This window comes from Netta rufina (genome assembly GCF_964035555.1).
Source record: "Netta rufina genome assembly, chromosome: 8".
Lineage (NCBI taxonomy): Eukaryota > Metazoa > Chordata > Aves > Anseriformes > Anatidae > Netta > Netta rufina.
The window spans coordinates 22,362,172-22,381,042 of record NC_140131.1 but is presented as its reverse complement, the minus strand read 5'-3'; the positions used below and the strand labels follow the sequence as shown (position 1 = coordinate 22,381,042).

At 47.6% G+C, this 18,871-nt stretch overlaps 2 protein-coding genes across 9 annotated transcripts in view; both read right to left on the bottom strand.

Moving 5' to 3' along the window:
* PRRC2C (proline rich coiled-coil 2C) overlaps positions 1 to 11,245 on the bottom strand; it is a 69,870-nt gene extending 58,625 nt beyond the window's left edge. For all 8 annotated transcript variants that reach the window (XM_084291294.1, XM_084291297.1, XM_084291299.1 and 5 more), the window contains exons 1-2: positions 11,038 to 11,245; positions 9,972 to 10,042 (exon numbers count right to left, since the gene is read on the bottom strand). The gene's annotated coding sequence lies outside the window, so the exon portion shown is untranslated. The remainder of the gene's footprint in view (positions 1 to 9,971; positions 10,043 to 11,037) is intronic.
* Positions 11,246 to 11,813: 568 nt separating this feature from the next.
* Positions 11,814 to 16,009, bottom strand: LOC311212152 (dimethylaniline monooxygenase [N-oxide-forming] 2-like; the record flags this gene model as incomplete). The annotated part of the gene is made up of 8 exons (XM_084291316.1): positions 11,814 to 12,198; positions 12,879 to 12,948; positions 13,144 to 13,496; positions 13,666 to 13,865; positions 14,479 to 14,624; positions 14,926 to 15,088; positions 15,414 to 15,602; positions 15,878 to 16,009. The coding sequence occupies 8 exons, from the start codon at positions 16,007 to 16,009 to the stop codon at positions 11,814 to 11,816; spliced, it is 1,638 nt and encodes a 545-aa protein (XP_084147442.1).
* Between the last annotated feature and the right edge of the window lie 2,862 nt (positions 16,010 to 18,871).

The following is an 18,871-nucleotide window of genomic DNA, read 5'->3' as shown; positions in this document are numbered from 1 at the left end:
AAGGTAGATGGGCTGAATTGGAAAAGAAAACCCTTTCAATCATCCTCTCTCTTGTGCACTCATCACCTCTGAGGAAAAAGACGTAGCACAGGCTAATCCCCTAAGCATTGGACAATCTATAGGGAAATATTGTGAAAGACCCTTAAATGGAAAATCAAAGAGGAGCTCTGCTCCTTAGAACCAAAGCACTTGGAATAGGACAAAGCTGTAGCAAAGCAGGCTTTGCTAGTTCTTCAAATTGTTCCCCTTTGAGGCCTAAGAGCGTCTTCCCAAAACATTACCAAAGCCAGGTATGCATCGGGTAGAAAAGAGATCGTGACACAAAACAACCATTTGAGGACGCTATCCCACAGATGCATCTTGTAAAAATGCAGTGTGGGGATGCAAGAAATGATCATCGACAAACACACCTGCACCAATTTTAAACTACAGTTAGCTGTCTCTTAAACAGAGCTGCTCAGCCAAGCAACGAAATACAACCAGGCACTCTCAAAAATTCAGTACAGAAACTAAGCTTACCTCAAATCATTTTAGCTCAAACTAGCAATCCACAGAGAAAGCAAAACTTTTGTTGCCTTAGATTAGAAGGCTGCCTGCTGAATTGTCCTCTCTAAGAAACACCAGTCACATTCAACACATCCTTCCAACAGGAGAACCAGCAACAAACCACAAATATAAAGGGAACTTTTATGAGGAATCCCTCAAGTATAATAAGATGGTACCAGTAGCAGTGACTAACACTTTTAAAATAAACTTTCAGGACACATCCTGCAGCAGAGGAATATTAGTGGGAACTAAAATAATCTGTCATTTCTATTCAGCTTCTGCAGAGCATTGCTGAGAACAAAAGGAAATACGAATTAAAAGCAGCTGTCTGGAGTCAAAAGCCACAGATAAAAGGACAGCAGCCATACAAACCTCAGATCTGTCTCTACTCAGATTTGAATATTTATTTAACTATATGTGCATGAGTTTTTCAGTTAACATACACAGAAACCAGATTCCCATAGAATAGTTCTGCCAGCAGAAGCCTGATCCGTGGGATCAATCACCATCAGCACCATATCTTCTTAAATGCATCCATCTAACAGTGATCAAAAAGTCACAGACAGGATAAACTCTCCCTGGCAATAAAATTGTCAAAAACACACTAAATATTTTCTCATATCACAGGTTACTTTTGTTTAGCTAAGGTAATTAATACTACCTGTACTGTTTGTGAAATCTTCTCCTTCTGAAGTGAAAGCAGGGAATGATGAGGTTGTGGTCCCCTCCCCTCACAAGCAGAACGATGCCACTACAGCTACTTACAGCTACTAGGTATTTGGGAAAGAAAGGACAGTTTTCATTTTGTTTGAGGATATTTTTTTGTATGTTTGGAGTATCATATAAAGCCGGTTGGTGTTTTGACAAATAACACCTCAATATTGCTTAAGGCAATACCGTTATCCCGGGGATTCAATGCTTTCTATGATTATATGTCACCTTCTTCCATGTTTTACACCAGTGGCTCTATTTTGGTCTCCCAGTTAATACTGTATGAGAAGCTGTTCATCAGCACAGCAGTCTCACTTACTTTTACCTTTTAAAAGGCAGAAGATAATGTAAAGAGGTACTCAAAGTATGAACGTAACTATTCTCATGAACAAAATGCTGGAGTTAATAAGCGTCTCACTTAAATTATTCAATTCTCATCTATTGTACATGCAGAAGATGTAATACTTCTGACTCCTTTAGCTTTATAATTATACCTACGTACTCTTCAGGCTGTAGATTCTTTCATATTTGAGACACAAAGCTAACTTTATCACAAGAGGAGATTCAAATCTAAACTGTACAAAGTGTTAGCAATGAAGCATTGAACTAGTATAATACTGCCTACAGAAGCCATAAAACAATGCACATTGCCAATTATCAAAGAAGGAAAAGCCATGTTTGAGACATAAAAAGAGTGGGTTTTAAAGGTTGCTATGGAACTAAAGGATGACCCAATAACGACTGCCTTTTTTTTTATTATTATTATTTTTATTTTTAAAGCTTTCTTGTCATCTTTGTAAAGAGATGGCCGCCTACTGAAGCAAATCAAGTTCTTTTGAAAGTAAAAGCGAGGTGCTCTCCCAAGCTCTGAAGAGAAATGTTATGGTTGTAAGAGCATCCAATGCAAGTCTGTTACTCTAAATCCTTATCATGGCAGGAAGAATAAAGACAGTGAAGTAGTGGTTCAAAATAAAAACAACAACCAAAAAACCTTCTTCTCTAAGAAAAGAAAAAAGCCGGAAGAACAAAGCACTGGCACCACCTCTCTCACTGGAAGAGGCTGATGAACTGCAATTAGATTTCTGTTTAAATTTCAGACTAAGGCCATAATCCTTCAAATCTATTTAGGCATCTAGCTCCTGCTACAGTCAACGGGAATTAAGTTCTAACACACACACAATTAAGACTGAAGTTCCCACCCTATGAATCTAATTAGCTCAGACTGTCTAGAAACTTTTTAGGACAGTTAGCTTCAACGTTACTATGAAGAAGCTTGCCAATGGCCAGCAACATATTTAACTCTTACCTTGTAGCTAGAAGATACCACCAGGCTCAAGAGGTATCAAACAAATGTTTGGAAGGAGGCAGCAGCACCTCGCCACAGAACAGCAGTCCTGAGAAAGCAAGGACCAGGCAGCAAGTGGAGTGCAAAAACCCACTAACAGCAGCAGGTGACTTAAAAAGGGAGCTCAAGACCAAGTCTCACAATCAACCCTGCGCCTCTTCCCAGCAAGGAAAGGCATTTCCTGAGACTACCACTCCTCTGCTTGTCTGTTACAGTTTTTACTTTTTCTGGTCTGCTCTCTGCTATGCTTAAAATCTCTCTAACGGTCGGACAACAGCATTGTATTTTGAAGTCATGTTTACAACGAAAATTAAAATGATTTTTAAGAAGCACAAGCACCTGAAGTACCATTTAGTCTATGCAGCTGGGTAAATTCAAGCGTATCTAAAGGGCTTACAATAACTCAATTCTACCAGATCCCTAAAAAACAATCTGTGTATTTACATAGCACTCCTCAGCTTAAAATCCAGTATCTATGTCCAACAGCAGGACTGATGGATGGACACAAAAGCACTCCTAAAGAAACCCTAAAGAACCCCCTTCCTACACTTCCTCCAGCATTCAAGCGCCTTCAGGAAGTGAAGTACCGTGACAGGACTCTGCCTTACGCCTCTAATCCCCAGTACAGCCATAAAACTGGATGACTTACACAGAAATGGTTTTAGTTTTGCTTCTGAGCTTAGCGAATTTACTTCAGTCACTTTTTCCAACTACTTTGCAACAACCTTTAGGCTAATTTCCTGATACTATTTTTTTGTATACAAACTCCAAGGAAAATGGACCTGAACAAGGAAGTTGTAAGCCATAGCAGGGGATGTCACAAGCACCATAAAATGTTGAGAATCAGAAACCCTGAATGTGCCACTAGACTGAATGTACTTGGGTCACTCCTGCTGTAGCATGGCATTCACCTCCTGCCATGGATCAGAAGTCCCATTACTTGCTTGTTCAACTTAAAGCAGGTGGGCAGAAAGAAGCTTAGCATCGCCACCACAACTCAAGTGAAAATGGCAGATGAATAAATACTAATAACCGCACTGTATTAATAGAAGTATTCCTTCAAGTCCTTCGAGTACCAGCACATTTTCAAGCTAACAAAATACATTTAAACAGCTTCTTTGCCAGAAAGGATTTTTTCAAGAGATTCCAGTAAAGACTGACAGTGCGTGCCACACGTAAGTCAGAACTAGCACACCATAAAGCTAAGGCACTAACACAGCACAGCTATTCTTGCCATGTGCTGATAATCCACAAACATAAATTAGAATAATCTAGATGTTTTGCAAGACTACCGAATGCATTTTCAGAAAGATACATTCTTAGTTGCAAACATAAGATCCAAAACGTTTTTGCAGCTCACTTTTGTGACAAGCTTCTTTATTCCTAAATAGCTTGACAATTACTTCACAGCTCTTCATTTCTCTGCCACTAAGTATTAGAGCACATTTTTTTCACAACAGGTTTTTGCTTTTCCAGTTTCCTGCAGTTTAAGAAACTTTTTGAAACTGTAAATTTTTAATTGTTGCAGGACTTTTGAAGTGCTGGAAGGAAGCCAGGACCAGGAGAAAAAAGAAGTAGGAACAGCTTCTATATAAGTAAAGTAAGCATCACAACGAGATGCATTCTCATGACTTCTGGGAACAGAACCACTTAAGGGCTTTCACCCAATTAGCTTTTCAACTTGCAGACACCAAATGAGATTTTTATTTTCAATATATTCAAGAGTTTATTAAAACAAACAAACAAACAAACAAACAAAAAACATTATTTAGAAGAATGAAGAAACTTTGAAGTCCTCAGAACTAAATCATTATTTGAGAAAAACTTAGGGGAATAAATTAGGGCAAATTCCTGCAGAAACAACTCAAATACCTGCTATCAAAACACGGTACTCAAATAGTCGGCTGGTGGGTGCATGTTTCCCTGAATAAAGGAAACTATCGCGACCTGTCTTACCCCTCAGTTCTTTTAACTGAAAAAGAAAGTTAAACTATCCACTAGGCTTCTCACAAACTAATTTAGATCAGTTTATCCTGACCACAGCTGCTCTCTGCAAAGGCATCTGTTAATGTTTAAGATCACAAACGGTCCCTTAAATTACAACAGCACTTAGCATGCTGTCATAAGTACTACTTTGTTTCTTGCTCAACTGCATCACGCCATCCAGCAGAAGCCTGGGAAGGCAAAAACATTAGTGGACTCATTGTCCTCAAGCACACAGAAAGCAACATGGGGAGTCCCCTTCTCAGTGGTATCCTGAGTAGCAGTTGCTCTGGCAGGCTGAGAACAGCGTGCCTGATAACAGAGAAGGAAAAGGGAAGCCCCCATGGGGGCTGCTGGAGAAGCTAGGCAACCAATGACATACAGATGCCCCCGTGCCTGTTCAAACCAGTGCTAAAAACATTCAAATGGTCAGCACTGCTCTGCACTTGCTCAGATTCAGATGTGCAGAAGACTACAAAGGACAAGCAGAATTCGTGATAGTGGTGGATTGAAGGGCCCATTTGCAAGAATAAGAATGAACTGCTTGCACCCTACAGTAAAAGGGTATCAACAAGAAGCCTCCACATCACTGGATTCTTTGACATTCCTAAACATACGGAGCAGCAGCACGCCACAGCTCTGCTGTTCCAGCTGCACTTCAGCAGATCTGAAGGTGCAGGCTTAAGAGTGTGCAGGATGAGCTCCTCTGCAGACAGCTGTCTGGGATAAGTTACCAGAAACAGGAATTGGGCTCAATGAGGGTCAGTTTTGCAAAACAGTCACACTGTTTGGTGCAAAACACTTCTTTTTTAGAAAGCTGACAAAAGATAATCGATAGGTACATGACAATGAACCAGATTCCTAACTCAAGTAAGGAGCAAAAGTTGAAGCTTTTTAATAATCATCCATCTCTTCACTGTTTTCTTTTTCCCTTTTGTTGTAACACTCTTACTGTAAGAGCCCTACAAGCTCTGAAATGATGCCATTTAAACTGGTGGCACTCTTTTGCCTCTCTGGTCCAGTTAGTTACTAGGTTTAGATGATGAAGTGTTTGCTACTGATTTCTAAAAAGCCAAATTAGACCTCCTACGTACTTCCTATACCCTTCCCACTCACCCCACATTGACGTGGGCAATGGAATAGGGGAGGACTTATTAAGAGACAAACATAAAGCCAATCCTCACTGTGAATAATTCAAATGATCTTTTTCAATACCTTCATTTCCTGCTCCTTTACCACAATTTCCAAGTAATAATTAATATTTCTTGACGAGAAAGATACACTGCTCAGTTTCAGCGTTCATCTCAAGGAAACACAACTCACTTGTAGCAGCAGATTTCTTTCCATATCAAACCTTTCCACACCTATAAAATATACCTGACCTTAGCTGAAAATAATTAGAAATCTGTCAGTTTTTAAGCTAAACTTATTTTTCAAAGCACCTATCCACACATTTAAATGTAATGATTTGTGTTACTTAAATAAGGCTTTTAACTTCAGAAATCAGTTAGATGTTGCTCTGAAATATTCAGGCAAGCTGTTCTGCTCATGAACTCTTCCAGGATATTTGGTAGTGTACAAGAGCTACACTGGGAATAAACCCCTAAAGAGCTCCATTCCTCTCCAAAATAGATGTACCAAAATAGATTCCTCTTCTCCAGCTATATTTCCAACATCTTTTCATTCACCTTCTCAAGATCTCTCTGTTACTGAAGACTGCAAGCCCAAGATGGAAGCAACCCTGTGAGCAGTAGGAATCCGCAGAATGAACCATTTTATAGAGTTCTGTACACCCTTAGCGTGATGCAAAATGTTCAGTAACAGTTACTTTACTCAGTCGTGTTATGTCTTAAGCTGCTTGTCACCATCTTAACACCCCAAATCTGTGTTGCCTGTAACTCCCACCATACTCCTAAAGTGATTCATAGATCAAAAAACGTCAGTTTCTCCTCTATATCGAGGTGCCACACATTTGTCTATAAGACTATCAGAGATACTCTCACCAAGACAGCTAGAGACAGGGTTGCCAGATGTACAAGCCCAAAAATCACTGTTGACATCAGTACAGAACCTGACTCTTGTGCATAGAAAGGTAGAAGATAGGAGAATTTGCTCCTTCAGAAACCTTGGCCCAGTCCAGCTTTGAGTTCATTACTACTCACAGTCTCTTCTCCCAGCTGCCTGTTATTCCCTTGATCTCTGCTTACACGTTCTTCCATGAGAGGACTCACTAATATTACTCTTTGAGCAGAAACTATCCTTATCCTGTGACTACAAGAATACCCAGCATGTACGAGAAGCAACTGTGAAAAGCACACTGACAAAGAATATTGGACAACAGTGGTCAATTAAAGGGCAACTTCAGCCCTCATCTTTAGACCCGATTCATGTTTAAAAAAGATGAACTGAATTACAAAAGCTGTATACTCAGCATACTCAGCTTTATGTATCTGTCCCCCAGCATCACGGAACCCATTTTCCATAGCAGTTTCCATCTGCCAAATGGCTACAGAAGAAGTTTAACATTTTCAGTTGCTTGTTTCTTTATTTACTCCAGTAAATTAATCCTGTCACCATATCACAAGCCAAAGGCAAGTTTCTCCTTCTAGGACATACCTTTGCTTCAGACTAATTATTCATATTGGCAAAACAAAATTTGTTGCAAGCAGTGTGGTAAAAGTGGATGACCTAACTATTGAAGGTCTTGCTACGGAAATCCATGTGGTACCTCAGAGCATGCTGAGCCACAACTTATATCCCAGCTACCTAAGTATCGAGTAAACCTGCCCTTTCACTTTCAGAGTCACCAAATTAGAGATCTCTTCTCTCAGTTACGCAGCATCAGGTGATTCCACAGTTCTTCACCCGATACTTTTGCAGCAGATGTACCTGATGCAGGATAAAGTGCAGTAATTCATGTCTCTGATATTGTAAGCCCCTGAAAACATAGCTCACCATATTTTTAGAACTCTATCAGCTAAAAATTTACCATTATCATACTTCAGATAAAAGATACACGATTCCGCATTGTAATTTCACCATTAATCGAGACAATGTCAGACATATGAAAACAAAAAATATGGTGATAAAAAGCTTCTCGCTTTAATACGTGTTTGCAATCTGTAACAGACTAGTTCGTTAGCATTTAGTTAGAATGTTATGTAATGGCTGAAGTATTTGTAATAAAAACAGTCTATTTCTGTTAGCCTGTTCTTCATAGACATAAAAGCTGTCTTCATCTGATTTTTATTAGGACTTCATCTTCCTCTGCTCTTTATGCATTTTTTAAGACTTCTGTCCTTTCCATTTTCATTTCACAAACACATGCACAAGGTATTATTTCCTCCCACCTCCTCATAAAAATCTCAGCTTTTCTTTTTGCACCTGCTTTCACCCATGGGAACTTTCTATGGGGTTTGTGAAACCTTGTCTTGAAGAAAAAACACGAGGGAATGAAACTGAGCATAGAAAAAAATCACTGGAGAAGACGAACAACTGGTTCTACCAGTAAAACACCACTCGCAGTCCCGTCATTACAAGCCCAGCATCCATCCCCAGCTAGTGGAAATGTGGTGTGTTTTCAGGGTGGAGCCCCCCCCAACCTTCATTACCTTATCTGGCCTCTAAGGAAGTCCCATTCTTCCTTCAACAAATGATCACAGAGGAATATTTCTTTCCCTCACTCCTGCCTCCAACACACTATACCAGGGTTTGCTCCCCTGCAAGAGCATGCTGTGCATGGGTTTAGTCCTTCTGCACGAGCTACCTTTTTATTTCTATCTCCACATCTAAGCCTCTTACCCATACCACCCATATATGGTATTTAGGCTGTTTTCCATCCTCTCTCCACTGTCACATCACTCCCATAGACGGCTTGGGGAATGTTCTGGAATTGCTCTTTGGCAACGTGGCTTGCACTTTGAGTAACCCAGGACACCTGGCTGAAGGGGACCCCCTACAAAGTATCTACTGCTTTGGCTTTCATTCTTTCACTTTATTGCTCTAAAAGCCTCATTAAAACAAACAGCACCTAAAGGAGAGCTCCCTTCTGAACAGCAGCATCTTTTCCCTGTTTCGTGGCTCATTTCACTTTCCCAGATAGACTTTAGAAAATGGAGAAATAGGACCTAAAGATGCTGCGTGCAATAAATCTGTGCCATAAAACAGGGACTCCAGCAACAAGGAAGTTAGAGCTGTAAATTGAACCTTTTTTTTTTTTTGGACAGATTTCCCTACAAAAAGGGAGAGTTCCAGTTATGAAGTCTAAACTAGAGCAAAGAAACTATGGATTGCTACAAATACTCTGTGTCTTTGGAGATTGGTATCAGCAAGACTCACAGAAATGGCTGTATATTGATTAGCACCCATTTTACCCACTGTTACTTACCAAAGCAATACTTTACGTATAGAACATTTATATACTAAGGCAGCTTTCCAGGTGACAGACAAACACAAGTTTCTGCACTCCAGCAATGGTCTACGCCAATCCCCACTTCAGCTCAAATGGCCACCTTTAATAACACACCTGCCTCAGAGTGATCACATCCTCGTGCACGGAGCACAATAATCTAAGGGACAAACTCTCCTCACTGAGCATCCATCGAGTTCAAAGAACTCTCAAAACTTACAGGTTTCTCAGTCCCAAGGAGGAAGCTATGGCAGAGCTGCACTAAAACATCCGAAAATTAATCTTGAAGAAAAACCCTCTCTGCTATATGATTCAAAGGAGTTTGACAACCATTCAGCTCCTGGCAGCCAGCATTAAAAGGTCATCCTTTTGTTTCTCACTGATGGACAAATGAGATCATGTCCCACTTCCTCTCCCCTTAAAAAGCAGTTTCTTGTCCAGGCAGAGCTCTTAAGGCTAAACAATGGGTAAGCCTGATGTCCCTCTGCACAAGAAACAAAGCTATTAAAAAAATCCTGTTCCTTCTGCTGGAAATAATGATTATTTCTACTAGCACATCCATTTGACTCCAGTAATCAAAGACTGATAAGGAAAAACACTTCTTCCTCAATGATAAAGAGTTCAAGGCCTTTCACAAAGGGACAAGCTTACAAAATGCATGCCTGAGACACAAAAGGGATAAAAAACAGCAAAACCACAGTGTCCCATACAACTCCCAGCACCAGGCTCTCATGCAGGCTCCCCTTCCCCCATAAAAAGGGCCCAAGCTGGAAACTGGCTGGGCCATCTTTAGCCCCCAAATTTTCAAGCCCTGCATCCCCGGGTGATGGCTCCCATTACGCCAGGCTGGCTGCCTGAATTTTAGCCATGTCATCTACCTCTGCTCACACCACACTTCAAGCGCTATCAATAAAACCACCCTGGTCACGTTCATCCCATTCCTACGAATCTCGTCCCTAGGAGCAGAAACAACAGTACCTTCCCAGAAGGTGCTTCGTGCAGTTCTAAGTCAAATAATCCAGGAGTCCTTTTACTGCGTGTCTCCAGAGCTGCGGATAAATATTTCAGAGTCAGAAAATCCCAGTGTGGTGCACTGCACGTGCCTCCAGCATCCCAAAGGAAAACCTCTCCTTTCCTGGGGGGTTGCGGAGGAAGAATTAGTGCCACAGAGTGCAAAAGCTTGAAGGGGATGGTTTCCTGAGGAATCTCCCTGGAGAAATGCTGAGCTTTTTTAAAAGGAAAGGGGGCGGGAGATAGGTGTGTATGTGAGGGGAGAAATAGATGGGTAAGGGGGGTAAGTGGGGGAGAAAGAGGGGAGGATGGAGAATAAGTGGGGAAGGTGAGGGAGAAATAGGTGGGGAAGAGAAACAGGTGGGTAAGTGGGAAATAGGTGGGCAAGAGAAATTGGTAAGGGGGAAAATAGATGGAGAAAGAGCTGAGGAAGAGGAGGAAGATGGGTGGAGAAATAGGTGAGGAAGAGGGGAAAAATGAGTGAGGAAGGGGGGAAAAATTGGCGGGGAAATAGGTAGGGAAGAGAGGAAGAAATAGGTGGAAAAATAGGTGGAGAAGGAGGAAGAAAACCGGGAGGCAAGAGGAATAGGAGGGTAAAGGGAGGGAGAAATAGGCGGATAAGGGGAAGAGCTGGGTAAGGAAGAGGGGGCAACCTAGGCGGGGAAGCAGCCCGCAGCCCCCTCCCGGCGCCCCGGGGCTGTGCCCGGCGCTGTGCCCGCTGCGGGGCGCGGCCGGCCCCGGGCTCTGCGCTGCGATGCGCGGCGATGCGGCGCGGCCCGGCACCAGGGCCCGGCCGGCGTGGGCCCAGCGCCGCCTCCCCGCGCCCGGCGGGGCGAGCAGCGGCCCGGGGGCCCCTCCCGGTTCCCGTGTCCCCCCGTTCCGTTCCGCCCCGTCCCGTTCCGTCCCGTTCCGCTCCGTTCCGTGCCGCCCCCGCCCGCGGCCATGAGGCGCAGGCCGCCCGCTCCCCCCCGGCGCCTGCCTCAAGGCCGCCCAAGGAGCGCTGAGGGGAGAAGCGCGGCCTCCCGCGGCTCACCTGGCGGGGCCGAGGAGCCCGCTGCGGGTTGGATTTCCTCTTATTTTCTTCTTCTTTTTCTTATTTTCTTTTTTTTTTTTTTCCTTTCCTTTCTCCTCGCCCCACTAACCCGCCCGCGGGCTCACCGCGCTCCGGCGAAGGCCGCCGGCCGCTCCCGGCGCCGCGCCTCAGCCGCTTCCACACAGGGGCCAAGATGGCGGGCGGCCAAGCCGGCGCCAACGGCGTCTGACGTCACCGCGCCGCGTGCGCGCGCGCGCGGCCAGCCGGCGGAGCGAGCGCGCGCGGACGGCGGGGCCCCGCCCGCCCGCCCACGTGACCCCCGCCCTGCCGCATTGGGGGGGGGGGAGGAAGGAATTGGGGTGGATTTAGGGGGTTTTGGGATTTTCGCCGCCATATTCCGGCGGGAGGCCGTCGGGGATGCCCCCCCCCACCCCGGCCTTTGGTCTCTGCCTCCTCGCTGCTCCCGGGGTGCAAAGCCTTAAGTCCGCCCCCCAGCCCCTCGTAGCCAACCCGTTGCCCAAAACAGCAAAATCTCACATTAAAAACATGAAAAGCTCGCTGAGGTTTATTTCTGCCTCCCGCCTCTCACAAATTCCCAGCAAATCAACTGACACCACCCTTGCCCACCCCACAAGCCGCCCATCACCCCAGAAGAAGCACTGGCCCCATGCCCACCAGCCCTTCAGCCTCTCCCTGTAGCCCTCCGGAGGCCCAGGGCTGGTGGCAGAAGTCCGTGGTCCCCCCAACACCACCCCCCACAGCCCCCTCAGTCCCTTCTAGAAAAGGGAAAGCCCCCTGGGGACCCACCCCGGACGGGGAGATTTGGAGAGGAGGAACCCCACCACCAGCATGGCGGGCAGGGTGAGGAGACCCAGCCAGCGCCAGGAGCAGGGGGAGGCTCCGTCCTCCACCACCCGAGTTTTCAAGGGCTTCAAGGCCCGCTGCCACTGCGTCAGGATGGCGGCCCTGGCCCCGCTCCACCGTCCCCGTCCCACCAGGCGGTACTGGTAGGGTGTGCAGGGGCCGAAGAAGACGGCCATGGCCAGCCGGGGGTCGGTCAGAAGCAGCCACAGCACGCTGGGCTTCACGCCAGCACACGAAGCAATGTCGGAGGTGTAGTTAATGAAACTTATCTTCAAGTTCTCCGGCTCAGATGGATTCCTTCCATGGGATACAGAATCAATAAAGAAAATCAGATGGTGTGTTCTCACCTCAGTTCACAGCCCTGGACTTGAATAAGCCACCACATTGCAGGGGATACATGTCAGCCACGCTCTCTGAGCCTGTCCCTGCTGTAGGGACACACAGACTTAAAGGCACCCAAAGAGCCTTCATGTGGTGGTCACCAGCAGCTGTTCTGGCACAGGGAAGAGGCAGAAACTTGCTCTATCTCTGTAACCTGCTTGTCACCACCAAAATGCAACCTGTGGACTGGGCTGAGCTAGGGAGCTGGTCCCTGACAGCGCTCCAGTGGGGTTTTGGGAGGGAGCTGGGCCCTCAGCCTCACGCTCCCTGCTGCCTGGAGTAGGGAGGGAGAAGCCACGAGATGGCACCCTCTGTCTGGAGGAAAACAAATCTCCACACAGATTCCGGGAACAAGGGCAGGGCATGGAGGCCTGGCAGAAGGGATCTGGGGGCAGCACTGCTCCAGCCCCGCAAGAGCTGAAGTGGGGCCTGGGGAGGCTGTAGGGTGGTTGTTTCATCCCAGAGCTCAGCTTGGAGAAGCCATGGATCAGCAGAAAGGGTTTAGTGGGAGAAAGGATCAACTTTGCCCAGCTTGACATGTTTTCAAAAGCAAAGGCCTGTCACAGCACACCCCGAGGTGTGGCAGTGTCACGCACCTTTTGACCGGCGGCTGCTTTTTCAAAACATCAGCCATCATCCTGCTGGCAGGAGGGAGCTTGTACGCGCCTGAGAAGAGCAAAGAGACCAGAGACCTTGCACAGCACCATAAGCAGAGCAGTCAGCAACCCTTCGGCCCCTTCCATGCTCCCAGAGCCTTGTCAGCATTGATGCAGCAATGCCCAGCACGGTGCGAAGGGCAGCAGAAGGTTGACCCATCCTCCTTCCCCAGCATCTCCTCCATCCCTGCAGCCCCTCTCTCACCTGCGAAGATGCCCGTCACCCAACGAGCCTGGATTTCTGCTCCTGCCATCACAGAGCCGGTCAGCTGCACCAAACCGATGATGGCCAGGGTCGGCCTTTCCAGCTGGGGTGGGAAGATGCATTTATAGAGGGAACAGTTGTTTTTGAGGGGGCTGCGAACTGAGTCTTCGAGGAAGGGAAACGAAAAGATGTAGCCTGTGGCAAAGAGCACCACGTCGATGTTCTCTTCGGTTGTCCCATCTTCAAAAACAGCTGAAGTTTTGGTGAACTCCTTCACATTTGGCTTCAGCACGACAGTCCCAGAGAGCATGCAAAATGGCAACTCTTCATTGATAATTACATGAAAATTGGAACTTGCACATGGAGAAAGAGAAGGAGAGAAATGTTAGCATCCAGGGGGGCCCAGAAAGTCCTCTCCAATGGTTTGCTATGCTGCAAATATCCCCCAAAGTGAAAGATGATTTCACACCATTAAGAATCAACAACTAACCAAGAAAAAAAAGAAAAAAAAATCACACACACCTTTTAACAGAAGCCAAGCCGTAGATCTCGTGGTTAAACCATGAATTGAACCTCCGAAACTTGATCCTTCTCGTGATGGCTGACGGGAGAAGCCACTCGAGAAAGTGGTTAAAGCGCGTGGTGCTGACCATGTCGAAGGGGAAGCCGTGGTCTGACACCCGGCTGTACACCCACGTGTTGCTCCTGGCACTGAGAAACACCTGGTGGAGAAGGCAGGCCTGAGGGCCTCTTGCCCAGAGGCCCGACTTCCATTTTTGCCCCACGTGGCAAATCCCAGCTCCTGTGCTTGGGAGCTGAGTCCTGAGGGAAGCAGCCGGTGTCCAGGTGAACCAGCTCATGGTGGCCTTTGCAATGTTCCCAGGTGGCCCAAATTCTCCAGGGATTGTAGAGCTTCTTCAACTGGCCTCAATTTGAAGGTCTGTTTATTGAGAAACCCAATGGACAAAGCTTGGTCGCAGCCACCATCACTGGTGTGGACACCCTGCTGTCACATCTTCTGGTGTCCCTCACGAGACAAAGCCCCTGGGGAGCAAAAGGTGCCATTTCTGCAGGTACTGGGAGTATCTCCTGAGTGCTCGTAGGCAGTTTTGGGCAGGTATTTGGTAAAAGTAAAACAGTGTCAAAGCCTTGTTCAGAGGGCTGAGTGGTGGGAGGGAAGAAAAGAGCTGAATGCCAAGAAAGGGTTGAGCAGGGACCATACAGAGGGGAGGGAAACATCCCCATGGTGGGTCTTGCTAACTTCAGCTTTAAGAAAAGTGGTCGTTTTATCCTCCCTCCCACTTGCCCCGTGCCCCTGCCACCATAGCTCTGTACCTTCGCAGCCACGTGGCTCAGCTCCACAGCAATATCACCACCAGTGTTCCCAATGCCGACCACAAGGACCCGCTTTCCCCGGAAAGCCTCTGCATCTTTGTATTCCTGGCTGTGGAGGTATCGGCCTTTGAAGTGGGTCTCAATGCCTGGGCAGAGAGCAGGAGGCATCTCCTACCACCAGGCACATTTGCTCCAGCCTCGTGCCTGGCCCCGGACCCACTGCTCCCCACCTCTCCTTGCAGCCAAGTGCTGCAAAGCCTGTAGAGATCTCAGCCCCTCTATTAATAGTGATGCTTTCACCCTCTCCACCCTCCTCTGCAACCTCATCATGGTCCTGCTCTGCAAATTCTCATGCAAGAGCACCAGTGCATCTTCACGAGGAGTTTTTACCCATTCCTGGGTATGCCCACATCCCTTTCTGTGAGGGTCACACATGCTCTGGCTCACCTGGGAAAGAAGCCAAGGGCAGGTGGGGCACCTGGTAGTGCCCTGTGCAGACCATGACAGCATCAAAGACGTGTGACTCCTGGATGCCTTCAGTCTCGGTGACAACCTCCCACTGGCCTGAGGTGGCAAAATCCGGGCACTTCCTCACGCTGAGAACTGTTGTCTTACACCAAAACCCAATAAAATTGCGGTCAGAAGCTGTGCCCAGTTTCAGAAAGGAGCTGCCCACAAAGGGCTGAGGCTGCCGGGCCCTCAGGAACCTGGTTTCAGCACTGAAGCTGCTACAACAGACCTGCACCTTCCCTCTGGAGATGGCACGGGATGGGGCAGCCCCTGCTTGAGCAGCCTAACTTAAAACACGGAGCCAAAAAGGCTGTGTTCAGGATGCACAAGACGTGCAGCCCTCGTGGGGCTGTTGTCCCATCCCACCCGGGTGATGGTGGCACCTGAAGCCCCCCGTGGCCCCCCTGCAGCAGGCCCCAGCCCACCTTGAAGCGGATGTGCTGCAGGAGCTGGAAGTGCCGGGCGTACATTCGGAAATACTCCAGGAGGAGGCCATGGGGGAGGAAATTGGGGAAATCCTCGGGGCAGGGGAAGTCGCTGAAGCTGGACATCTCCTTGGAGGTGTTGGTGATGACTGACCGGTACACGCTGACCCTCCCGCCGTCAGCGTTGTCCTGTGAGAAGTGAGCAGGGATATCTGTGGATGCACAGGGGATGACTTTCCTCCTCCGGGTCAGCACAGGGATATGAGCGATAAACAGGGGCCAGCACCCCAAAATCTGCTGGTGGCTGCAGGATGAGGTTGGCATTGAGTTTAAAGCCAGTGGTCGCACACAGGGCTTGCAGGACTCTGGGATGGGGATGTTCCCAAGGGCACGGCCACCCCCTCCTTGTTGCAGCGGGCAAAGGGGAGATGGGGAGGGGGCAAAACCAAGCAGAGCCCACTCACAGCAAAGCGCCAGAGCCCCCCGATGTCCTCGCTCCTCTCGAAGCAGGTGGGCTCCAGCCCCTCGTCCAGGCAGCACTTGATGGACACCAGCCCACTGGCACCGGCCCCGATGACAGCCACTCGCCGCACCATGGTGTCCTGTGGGTGGCAAAGGGATGGAGCACGACAAACAGGGAATAAAGTTGTCCAGGGATCAGCAGAAACGTGGATCACTTCTTCCCACCCCCAACCCTTGTGGGCATCACCCGATCTGTGGGCAGTTTGTGCAACCCTTTTGCCTGTGCAAAAGTCACCCTTTTGGTAGAGCTTTAAAAAATGTTTTCAGCTGGGCTGACTTGTTTTCATGCTCTCCTTTCTAATTTCCATTAAATGGTGCTATCTTGAAAACAAAAAGGTTTAGAAAAAAAATAATCATGCCTGATGCCTGAGCAACATGGAGTGGCAGTTCCGAAGTTGTGCAGTGTTGTGGAAGTGCTGCTTGTGTTACCAAACAGGCACGGAAAGAAACTCGGGCAATGCAAGCTCCAGGCAGGAGGAACTCCGAGCTCAGGCTGGGTAAACTGACCTACGCAGAGCTTCAGTGTAAATCAGAGGAATGAAAAAAAAAAAAAACGAGCCTATGTGAACTTTGATTAGATAATAAACACTCCTACTGCAAAGTCGCAAGAAAGGCTCATTGTTTTCAGACAATTTTATGCCAAAGAATAAGCTAACTTAAATAGGAGCTGGAGGAAACAGCAGAAATACAGAGAAAAGCCCCCAGAAAAAGCAAGAGACTTGAACAAACTCATGAAGGCTCCCGTCCAGCTGCAGCTCACCCATGCTGCAGGGACAGGCACAAACCCCACGTAGCAAAGCGAGCGGCTCCCAGCCTGCGTCACTGCTCCGTCCCCACGAAATCCCAAAACTCGCCTGTCCTCATCACCCACGGGGAGCAGCCGCCCCCGATGCCAAGCCCCGCCGGAGCCAGCGGAGCAGGGGCTGGCTGGCTTCACAGCACACAAAATGCAGCTGCAAGGAAATTCAGAGCAAACCTTCACTGTGCCTTTGCTGCTCGGTGCTCGTCCGGGCTTCACTTGGAGCTTCTCCAGGCAGGGATTTAAAGGCGAGGCAGAAGTCTGCCTGGCCCTGCTCGCACAGCTCTTGCACCGCCGACCTTTACACCCGCTCCGCTGCCAGCACTTGCCAGCACAACAGCCTGGACCTTAATCCCGAAGGCGCTGCGCTTGCAGGGACGCCCACCCGTGACGCCGGGGTCGTGTCCGTGCCTGGGGACCTCCGTGTCCTCCCCCCTTGCTGGGCATCCCCGGGGAATCGGCCACTGCGCTCCCTGTGCCCGCCTGCCAGCCTGGAGGGGCAAGAGGCAGCCAAAAGTGTGAGGGGAGCATTTCCATCCCTATCCCCATCCCACACACCAGGGGTAGGAGTGAGGCCAGCAGCCAGGGCTCCTTAAATTAAAAGATGCACCAGTTCTACCAGCCTGGGCTTTTTAATGCTGGAGGAAGGGACATCCTGAGCTGTGTGCCCAGCCCAGATAACTCCTTGCTGGACTAAAGCCTCCAAAAACCCCAGTTCCCAGCTGATTTGGGGCAGGGCTGGGCTCCTCTCTGGCTGTGCCAACCAAAGCCTTGCTTGCCATCACTGGCCAAGTAGGTTTACAAAGCTGTGGGTGAGCTGAAAACAGCCCAAGGACAACTTGCCCTGCATCTGCACTGCTGTTGTGCCCAAATGCAATTGGGATGTACTTAGAAAAGGACTGGGCAGGCACTGTGGGGACAGGGTCTGTCCAAAAATCCTGCCCACCACAGAGCATGTGTAGAGTGATCCTGCCTCTGGCACAAATGTGCTTCAATCACCTATGAGTTGCATCCAAACCCCCTCTGCACCCTGGTGGGCCTTTTCCAAAGGATTTCATCAAACTATTTTTTTTGTTTGTTTGGTGGCTTATATTTATTTGTTTGTTTAACCTATTTTTCCCTTTGCTCTCTGCAGAGCATCATAGAATCATTTAGGTTGGAAAAGACCTCTAAGATCAACAAGTTGACCTCGGACTGCCAATCTACTACTAAACCATGTTGCGTGCTGTGTGAAAAAGGCAGCACCATTTAGTTTCCCCTCAAACTCATTTCCACTGAACACAAAAGAAATGCACAGTGACTTGAGGAATTGCTCCCAGTTCGCCTGCCCTGCAGAATTCACATCTTCACGTCCCCACCTCTGGCTGGCTGAAAACAGCCACGTATGGCTGGTTTGGTATTGAACAGCAATTATTCTGTGGGATCCTCTATTTTGCTTTTCTACATCTTTCCTCCTATAGCAATGTAAGCGAAGCACGGATTAATGTACCACCAAATTTCCTGGGTTCATCCTGTTCATTTCCTAATAATTCTCAGCCTTTTTATTTGACCTCTTGGCTTTCCATGAGCCCCACGCCAATGCCTTGAGACAACTGTTCATGGTGACTCAGATCTCTGTGCTGAGAGGTGAGACAATTTGTGTCTACAGATTTTTATTTTTTATTTTTTAAATCCTGCTGTATTAATTTGCATTTATTACCATTAATTTCCCTGCTGTTTTGTCTCTCAGTCCCTCAGGACCATCGCAAATTCCCCAGCTCCTCAGGCAAGCTTTAGTCTTGAGTCCCCTGAATTAATTTCTCCCCATCACCAACATGCAAAATATCAGCATCAAATCAAAGGTTACATCAGCTCAGTGCAAGTGAATAAAACAATGGCTAGGTCAGGTATTTTTGGTTTCTAGCCTCTGCTGTAAATGTGGTAAGTTGCACTTGGTTTTATTTCTTCTCACTTTCTTCCTTCTCTGTGGCAGGCTGTGGGGGCAACTGACACAAGCCTGGGGAACAGAGGAGAGTACCTTGTGGGGTTTAACTTCTGAAGGGACACGTGAACTCATTCTGGAGTAAAAAAAAGCCCAAGAACAGACAGGGTGGGCCTCTGCAGGTGCCTTGGAAACACATTTGTAGAGGGATGAGCT